We start from the raw sequence: 16,303 nt of genomic DNA on the forward strand, positions 1-16,303 counted from the left end.
TGAGGTTTTTCTATGAGCGGTTTGTATGTTTTGGAAATTAAGCCCTTGTTGGTCACATCATTTGCAGATACTCTCTCCTGGTCCCTAGGTTTTCATTTATGGTTTCCTTTGGTATGCAAAACTTGTAGGTTTGATTAAGGTCCCATTTGTATATTTATCCTTCTATTTCTATTGCCTTGGGAGACTGGCCTAAGAAAACATTACAATTTATGTCAGAGGATGTTTTGTCTAGGTTCTCGAAGTTTAGTGGTGTCATGTCTTATATTTAAGTTTTTTGAAGTTTTTTGTGTGAGGGTGTGTTCTAACTTCACAGATTTACATGTGGTGTCCAGCTTTCCCAACACTACTTGCTGAAGAGATCGTCTTTTCTCTGTTGTGTATTCTTGCCTACTTTGTTGAAAATTAATTGACTGCAGGTGTGGGGGTTATTTCCGGGCTCTCTCTTCTGTTCCATTGATCCAGGTCTGTTTCCATGCCAATACCATGATGTTTTGACTGCTGTAGCTTTGTAGTATTGTCTGAAGCCTGAGAGGGTTATGCCTCCAGCTTTGTTCTTTCCCCTTAGGATTGCTTTGGAAATTTTGGGTCTGCTGACTACATAGTTTGTCTCCAGTCAGATGCTTAGCTCTGTGTCTAATAAATTGTCTATATTCCTGACTCTTGTAACACACGGGCCTGACACAAAACGGTTGCTTGATTTTAAAGAAGTTAATGAATTAATGATGGTGGACAAACCCAGCAATACCTGTAGAGGAGCAATAGCATCAAGGAGAGGAGACTGGAAATCAATAGGCAGAAGGAAGAGTGAATCAGACACAGCCCCAGAGGCCACGTGAAGCTGTTCTCACTTTACCCAGACAGGTTACCGTCTGGCCTCTCAGTCCTTCCCGGCCACCCACTGCTCCTGATCCACGTAAAGTACTTTGAACAGGGACAGGAACACACACGACGACAGACACTAGCTCTTCTTCTTAGCAGAGGCCGCAATCCTGCCACTAAATCTTTTTCCAATTCTAGAAATAAATTAAGAGTTGTACTCTGTTTCTGGACTCTAACTCAAAAGCTTGACTGTTTAAGGCGGCAGTCAAGCATTTCCACCCCTAGGCTAAAAGCGAGGACTTTGCCCTATGAGAGCATTTAATACAAATACCTAAAGAAAATTTTATTCCTTCACCTTGGTAGATTCCCTTTCATTCTGTCCTACAATTCATTGACTTTCTCTTCAGCTGTGTCTAGTCTGTTTAACCCATTCATTTAGATTTTTATTTCAATAGTATTTTTCACTTAAAGGATTGTTCTGTGGGTCTTTGTGACAGAGGAGTCTGGCAGGCCACAGTCCATGGGGCTGCAGAGTCAGACAGACACACCACCTGCTCATCCTTTATGCCATGTGGAAGGCAGTCTTTTAACTAGTTGAACATGTTCAGCATTCTTTTCAAATTGCTCTATTATTTCTTGTACATCAGGAATAAGTTGTTGTTGGGCATGTAAAGTGTTTGACTCCGTACCACTGGATCCCCCAGTTCTGTTTTGTGTTCTGTGCTCTTATCTGTATCCTCTCATGCCCTTTGTGACCTCAGTCACATGGTTTCAAGTACCATTCCCACGGCTGTGACCTCTAAATGTGTATCTCCAGCATGGATGTCCTCTATTAACCCTAATTTACCCAGCTAGCTACACAGTACCTTTACATGATCTGTACAAAACTGAATTCCTTATCTTCTCCCCCAATTCCTAACTTTGATCTTCCCATCTGAGGTAACAATAGCTTCCTCCTTCTAATTACTCAAGTCAAAAAAATCCTAGAATAATCCTGATTCCTGTTAAAACAGGTCAGACTGTGTTATTCCTCTGCTTAAAACCAGTGACTTTGCAATGATACATAAAGCCCTACAACAGAAATAAACCAACCCCATGAAAAACTACACATCTGGCTCACCTCTTTGGCTTTTCCTCCTATTATTTTCCCTCTTGCTTACACCTCTTCAGCCACACTAGTCTCCTCTGTTTTAAAACTTAGGAAGCATACTTCTGCCTCAAGTCATCTACCTTTGCTGTTCTGTAATGTCATGTACACAGAATTGTACAGTACACATCCTTTGGAGTCTGACTTCTTTACCATGTGGGAGAAAATGAAAAGCTACAGAAACGATGGATCAGCAGTTGCTGAGGGTTTAGGATGGTGCGTGGCCACAAAGAGGCAGAGTGGGAGTCTTTTGGAGGTGATCAAAGTTTTGTATCCTGATTGTTATGGTGGCTGCATGACTCTACGCATCTCTCAAAACTCACAAAGGGACTTCCCTGGCAGTCCAGTGGTTAAGACTCTGTGCTTCCAATGCAAGGAGGAGTGGGTTCAATTACTGGTTAAGGAACTAAGATCCCAGATGCTGCATGGTGCCAGGAAAAAAAAAAAAAAAACAACAAAAAAAGAAAACCTCACAGAACTGTACACCACAGAATGAATTTCACTGTATGTAAATTAAAAAAAAATAGTTTCAAGTTTCAGGAAAAACTAAATGCCACATTGCTGAGAGTTGGGGAAGCAGGGAACATATTCAGACACAGGCAAAGATACTCTGAGTGAAAAGCGCTTCACTTTATCCAGCAACAAAGTGAGCCTCTTCTCAAAATACATCTGATAAAACTGCTTGAAGTCAGCTGGACTCGAGCTGCATAAAAGACAGAGTGGACAGGCGTGTCTGATTGCTCACCTGCTTCTAAGAAATTACAGTCTGTGCTAGAACCAAATGCTCTGGGTTTAGTGACCCAGTATTTGAGATGATTGGTGTCTGATAATGTTCTAGGAAACCCTGTGTTCGGCAGAGTCCTGTCCCAAAAGGAATGCTCAGTTTCACACTGGTATGACTCTCACCAAGGCTCTCCATAAAGCTCACCTGAAGAACTTCAGGATCGTGCTCACTGCAGGGGACGTGACTTTGTGGTTTAGATCCTTCTTCTTTTCCCTGGAAGGTCGAATGCCAACTCTGAACATCTGCTGACTGTGCATCTTTCGTGATCAAATGTATTGTGTAAGGTCAACCGTAAAACCTAGTGATGGACTATTTCTCCGCTCACTTTATGTTGTGGAAAAAGAGAAGACCACGTAGGATGTGAGAAGATCTGACCCAGGATTACAGTGAGGCTTCAGAGCTGCCCGCATGAGCCTGATTCCAAAGAAAAACCATGCCACAGACCTGTTTTGTTCATAAACGACTTTTATTTTTGTCCTCAGTATGTGCCCTTGAAGATTCCCAAATGCCTGGAGTTTCTGACTCTCCTGGGACCAGACGTATAAGCATTGTAAGGAAACACTCAACCGTGGCTCCTCTCTCTCCTGAGCGGCTCCGTCTGAAGGCCTCAGGGAGCGGAAGCTGACACTCACGCCTCATTCCAAGATGGGTAACATGGCGAACAAAGAATTAGTAAAACACAGACTCAGTCTGCTGAGGGCTTCAAATACACATATTCTATATATATAAACCTGTTATATAGGATGTCAACGCATTGGTTTCCTTGTGATCTGCGATTTAAGTACAAAGGATAGCGATGTTGTACACTGCTGATTTCCCCTTCTCAGCCCCCCTCCCTCCCCAACATAAAGAACTGCACGAAGGTCAGGCGATCCTAAGGGTTTCTGTTGTTGTAAATATTTTGTTTCTAAAATCATTTCCCCTTCCTCCCTCCCCCCGCAAACTACCTCTGAGAGTCTGTAATGTAGCAGCACGGAACGGCCAAGGCCGGGGGCAGCGTGGAGCTAGTGGGAGAGCGAGGACAGTGCTTCCTGCTGACGGGCGCCGGACGGGCTTCTGCATTTCCACGGACAACAGAGGCTGCGACGAGAAGCAGGGAAGGTGCCGTGTGGCTTCGTCCTCCACCGAAGCGGAGGAGGCTGGCTGGACCACTGAGAAGAGCCCTAAAGGCATCGAGGTTTTGGAGACAGAGCACGGCTCCAGAAATGTCTTGGCTCAGTATTTACACAATATCTTGAAGCTGCATTTTCCTTTTAAGAAATTTATGTTTCTGAGGCTGGCCGGGGGAAAGAAGGAACTTAAAAACAAAACCAAAACAATTCCCACATATGTAAAAGTCCTGTAATATGTCTTATTCAGTTATTTTCACACACATCATTAAAAGCAGATACTGACAATGATTGGCTTCTTATTCATTTTTTGAAGAGCATGAGAAGAGAGACAGGAGAGGCGGGAGGGATGAGCTAAGGAGAGCGCCGGCCCTTCTTCAGCATCAAGTGACACTGGATGGTCTGGATTCGGTTCTTGGCGGGGACAAACTCGGGCTGCAGCTTCAGGGTAGACTCGTACCACACCAGTGCTTTCTCAAACTCTTCCTGTGAGGGGCAGAGGGACAGAGTGAGAGGGGTATGGCCACCAGACTCAACAGATGTGGTGACGTCTTTTTTCCTGAAGAGCGCGTCTGTGGCGGTGACGGTCCTGCGGTATTCTCTCAGTGCATCTAAATCTGAGGAAAACTGAGGTGCAGGGACAACTGCCTCCACCCTGAGGCCACAGACTGAGAGAACTATGGCGCAGCCCAGGAGCCAGAGGCAAAGGGGGCCCAGCTCTGCAGAGACCTGGCCCCACGACGGAGCAACAGCAGGAGCCACTGTCACCGAGCCCTGCTGCGCGCCAGGGGCAGAGCTAGGTGCTGCGTGGAATCCCTTCCTGTAATCCTCACAGAAACCTCTAGAACTATGTCTAGCAAAAGCTTATTTTGCATCTGTTTGAATTTTCTACTGTAACTGGAAAGAAGTCAGGTCAGGTATCTCAATTAGACTTATAAATTTTGAAGCCGTTTCTTATTCTCCCTAACACTTGAAAAAAATGAACGTGGTTTGGAAATGATCACTGCCACACAGAAGGCGTTCGCCTTTTACTTAGACTAACACTCCCGAAGAAGAGCCCGAGTCTACCGCTTAAATGACTCCTTCCAGCCAAATGAGAGGCAGAATTCCTCATTCATAGCAGCAAATTTTGCATTTACTGGGAACGAAAATAGATTCTTCAATTTTAAGAAGCAGAGAGGAAAATCTGCACATTCAGCAAGACCTACCTGGCCAAATTAAATTTCCTGCCTTTGAAGTCAAGGATGACACACAAAACTTGGAGCCTGAATCTGCTCGTTATGTTAACCTTTATCAAGAGCACCTTGGAAAGAGCCTCATGTGGGACCCTAAACTTGGATGAAAGTGGATGGCATGACTCTTATGTTAGATTCAGCTATGACAGCTTCTGGGGGACCCCTGGGACTTTGAGTTCCGAAACTGGTCCTTCTTCTGACCCCAACAGGGTTCTGGATGATGGCTTTGCCATTTTGGCTGTAAATGGTATCCCAGGGAACTAGTGGCATTCCGCCAATCATTAAACCTTTGGTGAGCACCTACTTACTATGTGCCAAACCCTGTGAAGTGCGAGGAACAGGGAGATGAAGAGGAGTCTCTCTTCTAAGGAGCTCCTGGTCTGGTGGGAGAGACCAATACTCAAAACAAAAGTTATAAAACTAAGGTGAAGAGACAAGAAGAGAAATCCGCACAGGGCACCATGGGAGCAATCCTGGGGACCTGGCCTGACCTGGCAGTGAGCGGGCCCGAGTGTGTGTGTCCACCTGGAGTGTGAGGGAAGGCTTTTCTGGAACAAGTGTAGTCTTCAGAAAAGTGTAGGTCAATGGGCCTGTTAGTGTTAAATTCATGGTGAGGAACTACACAGTTGCAAATACTTGGGTGAGTTTACTGTGTTTTTAAAAAAACTTACAAACCCCCCTGCTAAGTCGCTTCAGTCGTGTCCGACTCTGTGCGACCCCAGAGACAGCAGCCCACCAGGCTTCCCCGTCCCTGGGATTCTCCAGGAAAGAACACTGGAGTGAGTTGCCATTTCTTTCTCCAATGCATGAAAGTGAAAAGTGAAAGTGAAGTCGCTCAGTCATTCCTGACCCTTAGCGACCCCATGGACTGCAGCCTACCAGGCTCCTCTGTCCATGGATTTTCCAGGCAAGAGTACTGGAGTGGGGTGCCATTGCCTTCTCCGACAAACCCCCCTGCCATGAATTATACCTGTGGTGGAGAGCTGCAACTTTAGACACAAAGCTTACAGAAACCAGAGGACACTGAGACTCAGAGGGTTTGGAACTAGAGATGTGGCCCTGACAGAATGCAGCAGGGGTGGTCTGCGCCGCTTCCAGGCCAACCTCACCATCGCCACGTATACGTTGCCCAGCGTGAAGTGGTTGACGGCGAAGTGCGGCGCGATCTCCACCGCCATGGTGGCCACGATGACGGCGTCGTTCCAGAGCTTGGCGTTGTGCAGGATGTTGGCCAGGCTGATGAGGGGCACGTCCTGGGAGAGGAGGGAGAAGGCGGGAAGGGAAGAATGTTGGTTTCTGGGCTTTCACTCGTGGCTGTGGTGACCATAAGCAAAGTGGTCAGTGTTCCCTGGTGAATGACAGAGTCGTGCAGCTTGACGTGGGGGCTTCTGTCTGCTGTGGGTCTGTGAGGGGGAAGGAGCGTGTGCCAGCCCAGCCGTGCAGCACTTCTCTCATTGAGAGAGTCTTGCCTCAAAAAACAAACGAAACTGTCAGCTGGGTGAACAACCTGCTGAGTGAGGCAGCTGCTTTCCATCGTGGTGCCAGCTCCAGGTCACACTGCAGCTTGTGAGGAGTAGCTGGTGGCCAGCCTCTGTCCACAGTCCACACTGAGGCTCACTGTCACAGAGCCGAGCTGTTCTCTGCAAGGACCACAGCGCCCTCTGAGGCAGGGCTGGCGCGCTGTGGCCATAGGCCACGTCCAGCCTGCTACCCGACTCTGTAGCTTTTTATAGGACTTCATCATTCCCATTCCCCGAGGTACTTCTGTGGCTGTTTTCACGCTATCATGGCAGAACTGAGTGGCTGCAAGAGGCAGGCTAGCCTCACAGCCTAAATTTGTACTATCTGGCCCTTCACAGAAAAGTTCCCTGACCCCTGATCCAGCGTCCTGGCCCTTCCTGTTGCAGAGCCTAGTGATAGCCTAGAAGTATAGAGCACAGGATGATGGGCTGAAAAAGTTGCAGTATTATTATCACAAATATTAATTCCCTTTAGATGTGTGCTCAGTCGCTTCAGTAGTGTCCAACTCTTTGTAACCCTATGGACTGTAGCCTGCCAGGCTCCTCTGTCCATGGGATTCTCCAGGCGAGAACACTGGAGTGGGCTGCCATGCCCTCCTCCAGGGGATCTTCCGGGCCCAGGCATAGAACCCAAGTCTCCCGTGTTTCCTGCATCGGCAGGCGGGCTCTTTACCACTGGTGCCACCTGGGAAGCACCCTTTAGACGTGTAACCTGAGACACTGGTGTCTATATTCCATTGTTCGGTATCCCTGGGCTCTTCTGTAGGAAAAGACCCATGTTTGTCCTTGCTCGACACCCAGAGACACGGCACTATATGAGGTCACAGAGGTGGAAGAACCTGCCTGAGGTTACAGAGGTCCTGAGAGGTCACAGGTAATCACAAAGGCAGTGAGAGGCGGAGCTGCCCTTAGAGCTGCGTTTACGACTCAGCCGTGCCTGTTCCTGATACAGTGTTTTTCCGGGATCCTGAAGCCCTTCCCCGACGCCCCCTCTTGCTGAGGTGGGGAGGCCACAACAGTGGGCGAAACTCAGGCTTGTGGCAGCACAAGTGGGTCGCTAAGTTTCCCACCCTTAGCCTTTTGCTGCTTTCTGAGCATGAGGAAGGTTGATAAAAACTCAGAATAAACCAGTGGGCACAGGAAACGACTGAGGGATGGAAACTCACGCCCTCGGAGCCCCACTCACCTTCATCTGGTGCGGAGCATAATGGAGGGCCTGGCGTAGGCAGTCAATCGCCTTCTTCCCTTGGCCTTTCACTCTCCAGTAGAGGGCTGCCATGCTGGAAAGGACCCAGGACGTCTGGTTCTACAAAGGAAAAGTCACTTAAAGCCTCTTAAATAACATACTAATTTACCACCAAGATTAGCAATCGCAACACAAGTTAAGGACCATTTAGCTGTTTACCTGGCGCTGGTGGTCTGCCTCGCACCTTATGTTCACCCTCTCATTGACCCTAGTAACCATCCCACAAGCCTGATTCTACCAGTATAGCCTTTTTTATAAACATTTAACCTCTCCGGATCATAGTTTTCAAATCTTCAATTTCTACATAGTTTGGTTTATTAGTCTGTTTCCAATGGGTTCTGGATTTTCAGCTGTAGTTAGGGAAGTCTTGTTTACTCCAAGGTTATCAAGAATTTTTACCATGTGTTTCCCCAGAACTGCTGTAGTTTCACTTTTCACACTTAAATATTTGATCCACTTAGAATTTAACTTGGTGTAAAGTAAAAGATAAGGCTCCGATCTATTTTTTTTCCAGATGGCTAAAGCTGTCTTAATATTATTTAATGACTGATTCATCTCTCCCTCACTGTGACGCTACCTTTATTATACACAAAACCTTAGTTACTAATTCAGGTCTGTGTGCTCAGTTGTGTCTAACTCTTTGCAAACTGTAGCCTGTGAGGCTTCTCTGTCCATGGAGTTTTTCAGGCATGAGTACTGGAGTGGGTTGCCATTTCTTCCTCTGGAGGATCTTCTTGACCCAGGGGTCACACCTGTTGTCTCCTGCGTCTCTTGCATTGGCACATGGATTCTTTACCACTGTGCCTCCTGGGAAGCCCATAATTTAGGCCTAATATTGGGTTAATCTACATCTAATTTTTAATTTCCCTATTTCATTTATCCCTTTTGATGGATGTTTCTAATTCCCAGCCATTCTGGTTGAGGCAACTGGAAAACTTACTCTGCTTCCTATCTTATTTTTGTTCTTTCAATCTATTTTTCTTTTGGTAATTCTATGATTTTTCATTGGCGGGGCACATAGGGTGATATAAATACTATTTCCTGCCTTGTTTTTGTGTTGGTTCTACATGTAAATATATTCCTTGATCATTGACATTACTTTTGTGTGCCTTCCCTAGTCATCTTTTGGTTGGCTAAAGTTTATCTTTTAATAGTTTTCTTAAGAAGGGTTAATAGGAATATTTTTCCCCGAGATTGTTGTCTTGGGGTGAATTGTGTCTGCTCAGAGTCATATGTTGAAGTCTCAATCCCTGGTATCTCAGAATGCAACTGTATTTAGAAATAAAGTCTTTAGAGAGCAGACTAAGTTAAAAATGAGGTCATTACTGTAGGGCCCTAATCTAATGTAACTGGCTTTCCAGGTGGCTCAGCAGTAAAGAATTCACCTGCAATGCAGGCGATGTGTGTTCGATCCCTGGGTCGGGAAGATCCCCTGAAGGAGGAAATGGCAACCCACTCCAGTATTCTTGCCAGGGGAGCCTGGTGGACTACAGTCCATGGGGTGGCAAAAGAGTCGGACACGACTTAGTGACTAAACAAAATCTAATGTAAGTGGATTTATAGAAGAGAAGAGGAGGAGATACATCAGAGTCCTCTGTGCAGACGATGACCACTTGAACAGCTGCCTAGAGGGTAGCCAGCTGCAAGCCAAGGAGAGAGGCCTCAGAAGAAAACAACCCTGCTGGTACCTGGATCCCCAACTTGTAGCCTCCGGCACTGAGAGGATACATTTCTGTTAAGTCACCCTGCCGGCAGTAGTAGAAGAAGAAGAAATGAAGGAGAAGGCAATGGCAACCCACTCTAGTACTCTTGCCTGGAAAATCCCATGGACAGAGAAGCCTGGTAGGCTGCAGTCCATGGGGTCGCTAAGAGTTGGGACATGACTGAGCGACTTCACTTTCACTTTTCACTTTCATGCCTTGAAGAAGGAAATGGCAACCCACTCCAGTGTTCTTGCCTGGAGAATCCCAGGGACGGAGGAGCCTGGTGGGCTGCTGTCTATGGGGTTGCACAGAGTCAGACATGACTGAAGCGACTTAGCAGCAGCAGCAGCTGGCCATATTGTTATGGCAGCCCTAACAAACTAATCCAATCGTATACATTCAGAACTTTGTAGCCTTTATGCCTGAAACACAGCTGGCTGGATATAACCGTGGCCCATTCTTTCCTTGAATAATCTGCTGGCATTGCTCCACTGCTTCTTGGTGTGAGTGGGGTTGCACACAACTCTGAAGCTAGCCTGATGTATCCCTCCTCCTCAATGGCTTGATCCTTCTGACTGGCTTATCAAAAGGATTCTTTTGTTGTGTTTTTGTTTTTAAAGAAAATAAAATTACCTTTCTTTACTGCCAACATCTGACACATTCCAAAGAACATACCTGGAGTAGGAGATGGCAACCCACTCCAGTATTGCCTGAAAAATTCCGTGGGCAGAGGAGTCTGGCGGGCTACAGTCCATGGGGTCACAAAGAGTCGGATGTGACTGAGTGACTAACACACTTACTGCCAATATATGACACACTCCAAGGAACACATATATATAGGTTATATATGTGTGTTATAAATATACACATAGATAATATGTAATTACATAAAATATACACTTATGCTGTAAAGCATAAAATAATAAATATCCCAGAAACTACTACCCTCCTAAGATTCCCCCATGAGGCTGAACATAGTTTTTAGTTCATGCAGTCGCCTCACCCACTAGGTGAACGTACTGTAATGTGTTATGTTTCCTGTAAATGGAGGCGCGGGGTGGCGAGTTACCGTGCGTCTACCTGCGTGTCCTTTCACGGTGCGTCCTCCTGGCTTTGCTCCAGAGGCACACGTTATCCCAAGTGTTGTGTTTATGACCCCACCGCTCTTTTTAAACACTGTTCTATCACACACATACACATATTTACCCCAACAATGCAACGCTTAGTTTACTTCTTCCTGTGCATTGTAAACATGGTATAATACTGTAAGCAGTCTTCTGGGACTTGGGGGTTTTTACTCAACACTCTTAAGCACTCCATGTTGCTAAATGTAGTTCTTAGTTCACTCAATTTCCTTTATACACAATTAAATGTCCATTAAGTGAATATACCGTAATGTGTTTATCCGTTTTCTGTAAATGGGGGGAGGGGTTTGAGTTACTTCCTGTTGTCAATAAATGTGCAAAGAGTTTCTCTAGTCTGTATACATGGGAGTGGAACTGCTACATCCCAGATGTGCAAACATCCAGGAGAAAGCTAAACTGCTTCCTAAAGGTGTTACGACAAGTTACAGTCCTATCAGCAATGTTTAAAAGTGCCTCCTGCTTTCTAGCCTTTCTAATTCTTAGTATTATCAGTGGGGGTGAAACGGTATCTTACTGTAGCCTTAATTTGCATTTTCTATTAGTGAGATTGAGAACTGTTTCTTCTTTATTGGTCATAAACACATTGGTCTTATTGTTTTCTGTCAAATGTCTGTTAATATCTTTTCTATACCTTTTTTCTATCTCGTTTATCTTTCTCATCACTTTATTTCCATGCTCTGCATATTAATCCTTATAAGCTAAGTGTGTTACATGAATTTTCCTTACTCTGGCTTTTTAATTTAAAAAAATGTCTTTAATTAAAACATTTTAAACTTTAATGTAGTTGAACTTATTAACATTCTCTTCTCTGGCTTGTGCTTTTATTATCTTCTTCAAGAAATCTTTTTGTACTTCAAGGCCAGAAAGATCATCTCTCATATTTTAAAGTTTTGTTTTTGATGTCTGAGTCCTTAATTCATGTGGAATTCATTTTTTGTGTAGGATGTGAGGGGCCGACTGAAATTAAGTAACTGCCCTAGAAAGCTTCCTGAATAGCCCTCACCTCCCCAATGATCTTGCATAGCTCTATGTAAGCTGGAGACTTATACAGGCTTTTATTCACCTTTGTTATTTTTGTTTATTCCTTGAGTAAATGGCATGTTTTATTTTACAATTTTTCATAAAAGTAGGGCGATTCTCACAACCTTATTCTTTTCATGAATGTCATATCTATTTTTTACCCTTCCATATAAATATGTAAAGATCTGGTATTCAAAAAAGCCATAAAAACAAAACAAAACAAAAACCAAAACCCTGTTATTTTGATCATAACAGAACTGACTCTATAAGTCAAACTGTGGAAAACGGATGTGTTTATGGTGTGTGTCTTATCTGTGAACATTACATGCCCTTCTGCTTATTTAGGGCTTTTAAAATGTCTTTCAGTAAAGTTTTATCACTTTCTGCACGTAGGCCTTACGACTTTCTGGTTAGATTTAGTACTGGGAATTTTATATAAATTTTTTGGAGGAGAACATTATATTTTTGTAACAAAGTAAATACATGTTAAAATTATGTTTTCTAATATTTATTGCTGCTGTATAGAAATATAACATTTTTATTTACTGACTTTACAGGCAACTACCTTGATAACACATTGTTACTTCTAAAAATTTGTGTGTAGATTCTTTTAGGTTTGCTATGCAGATAATAAAAGCCTCTTGATGAAAGTGAAAGTGGAGAGTGAAAAAGTTGGCTTAAAGCTCAACATTCAGAAAACAAAGATCATGGCATGCGGTCCCATCGCTTCTTGGAAAATAGTTGGAGAAACAGTGTCAGACTTTATTTTTTTGGGCTCCAAAATCACTGCAGATGGTGACTGCGGCCATGAAATTAAAAGACGCTTACTCCTTGGAAGGAAAGTTATGACCAACCTAGAGAGCATATTCAAAAGCAGAGACATTACTTTGCCAACAAAGGTCCGTCTAGTCAAGGCTATGGTTTTTCCAGTGGTCATGTATGGATGTGAGAGTTGGCCTGTGAAGAAGGCTGAGCGCTGAAGAATTGATGCTTTTGAACTGTGGTGTTGGAGAAGACTCTTGAGAGTCCCTTGGACTGCAAGGAGATCCAACCACTCCATTTTGAAGGAGATCAGCCCTGGGATTTCTTTGGAAGGAATGATGCTAAAGCTGAAACTCCAGTACTTTGGCCACCTCATGCGAAGAGTTGACTCACCGGAAAAGACTCTGATGCTGGGAGGGATTGGGGGCAGGAGGAGAAGGGGACGACAGAGGATGAGATGGCTGGATGGCATCACTGACTCGATGGACGTGAGTCTGAGTGAACTCCGGGAGTTGGTGATGGACAGGGAGGCCTGGTGTGCTTCGATTCTTGGGGTCGCAAAGAGTTGGACACGACTGAGCGACTGAACTGAACTGAACTGACTGACGCAGATAATCACATCATTTCTGAACAATGTGTTTTTTTTTTTCCTAATACTTATGCTAGGACTTTCAGTACAATGCTGAGAAGAAGGGGTAATGGTGGGCATTACCAGTTCAGTTCAGTCCTGACTTCAAAGAATTATTTAAAATATTTCTCCCATTAAGGATTATCTTTGATAAAAATGTTTTGTGGATTTTTCTCATCAGATTAAAGAAATTCTTCTCTATTCTTAATTTGCATTACCTTTAGTTTATGAATGTACTGAATTTTATCAAATGCAATCTACTGAAATGATTTCATAATTTTTCTCCTTTAATTTGGGTGAGGTCTAGCTTCTCCTGAAGCTAGACCACAGACTAATACTTATGAATATAAATTCAAATGGACTGACTGGCTTATCAGCAGCAGAAAAAGGTGTGTGTGTGTTGGTTTGTCAGTTTGTTTCATTAAATCAATCATTTTCTTCTTTATATATTTTGAGGTTATCTTACTGGGTATGCATAAGGTTTATCAGTCAGTTCAGTTGCTAAGTAGTGTCTGACTCTGTGACCTCATGGACTGCAGCATGCCAGGCTTCCCTGTCCATCACTAAGTCCCAGAGTTTGCTCAAACTCAGGTCCATGGAGTCGGTGATGCCATCCAGCCATCTCATCCTCTGTTGTCCCTTTCTCCTGCTGCCTACAATCTTTCCCAGCATCTGGGTCTTTTCTAATGAGTCAGTTCTTTGCATCAAGTGGCCAAAGTACTGGAGCTTCAGCATCAGTCCTTCCAATGAATATTCAGGACTGATTTCCTTTAGAGTTGACTGGTTGGATATCCTTCAAGTCCAAGGGACTCTCAAGAGTCTTCTCCAACACCACAGTTCAAAAGCATCAATTCTTTGGTGCTCAGTTTTCTTTATGGTCCAGCTCTCACATCCATACATGACTACTGGAAAAACCATAGCCTTTACTGTACGGACCTCTGTTGGCAAAGTAATGTTTCTGCTTTTTAATATGCTGTCTAGGTTTATCGTAACCTTTCTTCCAAGGAGCAAGCGTTTTTTAATTTCACGGCTGCAGTCACCACCTGCAGTGATTCTGGAGCCCAAGAAAATAAAGTCTGTCATGATTTCCATTGTTTTCTTATCTATTTGCTATGAAATGATGGGACTGGATGCCATGATCTTAGAGTTTTGAATGCTAAGTTTTAAGCCAACTTTTTCACTCTCCTCTTTCATCAAGAGACTCTTTAGTTCCTCTTCGCTTTCTGCCATAAGGGTGGTTTCATCTGCATATCTGAGGTTATTGATATTTCTCCTGGCAATCCTGATTCCAGCTTATGCTTCATGTAGCCTCACATTTGCATGATGTACTCTGCATATAAGTTAAATAAACAGGGTGACAGTATACATACAGCCTTGTTCTACTCCTTTCCCAACTTGGAACCAGTCTGTTGTTCCACATCTGGTTCTAACTGTTGCTTCTTGACCTGCATACAGATTTCTCAGGAGGCAGGTAAGGTGGTCTGCTATTCCCATCTCTTGAAGAATTTTCCATAGTTTGTTGTGATCCACACAAAGGTTTTAGCATAGTCAATGAAATAGAAGTAGGCATTTTTCTGGAACTCTCTTGCTTTTTTGATAATCCAGCAGATGTTGGCAATTTGATCTCTGGTTCCTCTGCCTTTTCTAAATCCAGCTTGAACATCTGGAGTTCTCAGTTCATGTACTGTTGAAGCCTAGCTTGGAGAATTTTGAGCATTACTTTGCTAGCGTGTGAGATGACTGCAATTGTACGGTAGTTTGAACATTCTTTGGCATTGCCCTTCTTTGGGACTGGAAAGAAAACTGACCTTTTCCAATACTGTGGCCACTGCTGAGTTTTCCAAATTTGCTGGCATATTGAATGTCGTACTTTCACAGCATCATCTTTTAGGATTTGAAATAGCTTAGCTGGAATTCCTTCACCTCCACTAGCTCTGTTTGTAATGATGCTTCCTAAGGCCCACTTGACTTTGCACTCCATGATGTCTGGGTCCAGGTGAGTGATCACCCCACTGTGGTTATCTGGGTCACTAAGATCTTTTTTGTATAGTTCTTCTGTGTATTATTGTCACCTCTTCTTAGTATCTTCTGCTTCTGTTTGGTTCATACGGTTTCTGTCCTTTATTGTGCCCATCTTTGCATGAAATGTTCCTTTGGTACCTCTTATTTTCTCGAAGAGATCTCTCGTCTTTCCCATTCTATTGTTTTCCTCTATTTCTTTGCATTGATCACTCAGGAAGGCTTTCTTATCTCTTCTTGCTATTCTTTGGAACTCTGCATTCAGATGAATATATCTTTCCTTTTCTCCTTTGCCTTTCGCTTCTCTTCTTTCCTCAGCTATTTGTAAGGCCTCCTGAGACAACCATCTTGCCTTTTTGCACTTCTTTTTCTGGTATATATTTCTGGTGAATTAAAGCTTTTATCATTACATGGTCATTCTCTCTGACCCTAATAATTTTTCTGCTCTGAAATATATCTTTTCAGGTAATTAATGTAACTGTCTTTACTACCTTTTGATAGTATATTCATTTTTGATTAGTATTTTCCCATTATTTTCAACATTTCTATTATGTTTTAGGTATGACTTAAAAAAATACATAGCTCCTTTAAAAAATTCCCAATTTGACATTAGTGTGATTTACATTGTAGATTATTTAAAAGACTGTTAGTATATTTCTTGGTTTCTTTTATCCAGATTTTTGAATGCTTTTTTCCTTTTTTTTTTGGTCCTTCTCTTCTTACTCCATTATTCTATCCTCACAGGTTTTGGATTTGCACATTTTTTAAAAGGTTACCCTTAAATTTCTACTCAGTTTTTAACTTAAAGTCCAAGCAACATACTAACTCACTCCTCCTGAACACGAAAAGGGCCTTTAAATACCTTAACTCTGTTCATCCCACTCTCAAATGTACATTTGTCCAGAATTTGTTTTGTCATTAAAAAAGAAACCTCAAACTGTTTTCTACAGTGTTTGTTTCGGTTTGTATACCTGTGTAATTTTATTTGCTTAGTAAATCTTCCTTTGCTTCAGATAGCTTTTCTTTAGTTATCACACAGAAAAGTTCTTTTAGGGTAGGGCTCTTGGTTAACTTTTTCCAGTTCTTTAAGTGCCTATACTCTTCTGTCATTGGAGGGGCCACAATTCTAGGGGGCCCAGTATCCTTCCAAAACTGTCATCTGGACT

At 43.4% G+C, this 16,303-nt stretch overlaps 1 protein-coding gene across 6 annotated transcripts in view; it reads right to left on the minus strand.

Moving 5' to 3' along the window:
* Window positions 1–3,197: 3,197 nt before the first annotated feature.
* The window catches only part of TTC17 (tetratricopeptide repeat domain 17), a 126,926-nt gene continuing 113,820 nt past the window's right edge, over window positions 3,198–16,303 (minus strand). For 5 of the 6 annotated variants that reach the window (XM_027562618.1, XM_027562622.1, XM_027562620.1 and 2 more), the window contains 3 exons: window positions 7,801–7,920; window positions 6,204–6,347; window positions 3,198–4,345 (listed from right to left, as the gene is read on the minus strand). In XM_027562618.1, the coding sequence (XP_027418419.1) occupies window positions 4,214–4,345; window positions 6,204–6,347; window positions 7,801–7,920 (396 nt within the window). In that variant the 3' untranslated portion in view covers window positions 3,198–4,213. Of the gene's footprint in view, window positions 4,346–6,198; window positions 6,348–7,800; window positions 7,921–16,303 lie in introns of all 6 variants that reach the window. The other variant, XM_027562619.1, reaches the window with a different exon arrangement.

This window comes from Bos indicus x Bos taurus, chromosome 15 (assembly GCF_003369695.1).
Source record: "Bos indicus x Bos taurus breed Angus x Brahman F1 hybrid chromosome 15, Bos_hybrid_MaternalHap_v2.0, whole genome shotgun sequence".
In the NCBI taxonomy this organism is placed as follows: Eukaryota; Metazoa; Chordata; class Mammalia; order Artiodactyla; family Bovidae; genus Bos; species Bos indicus x Bos taurus.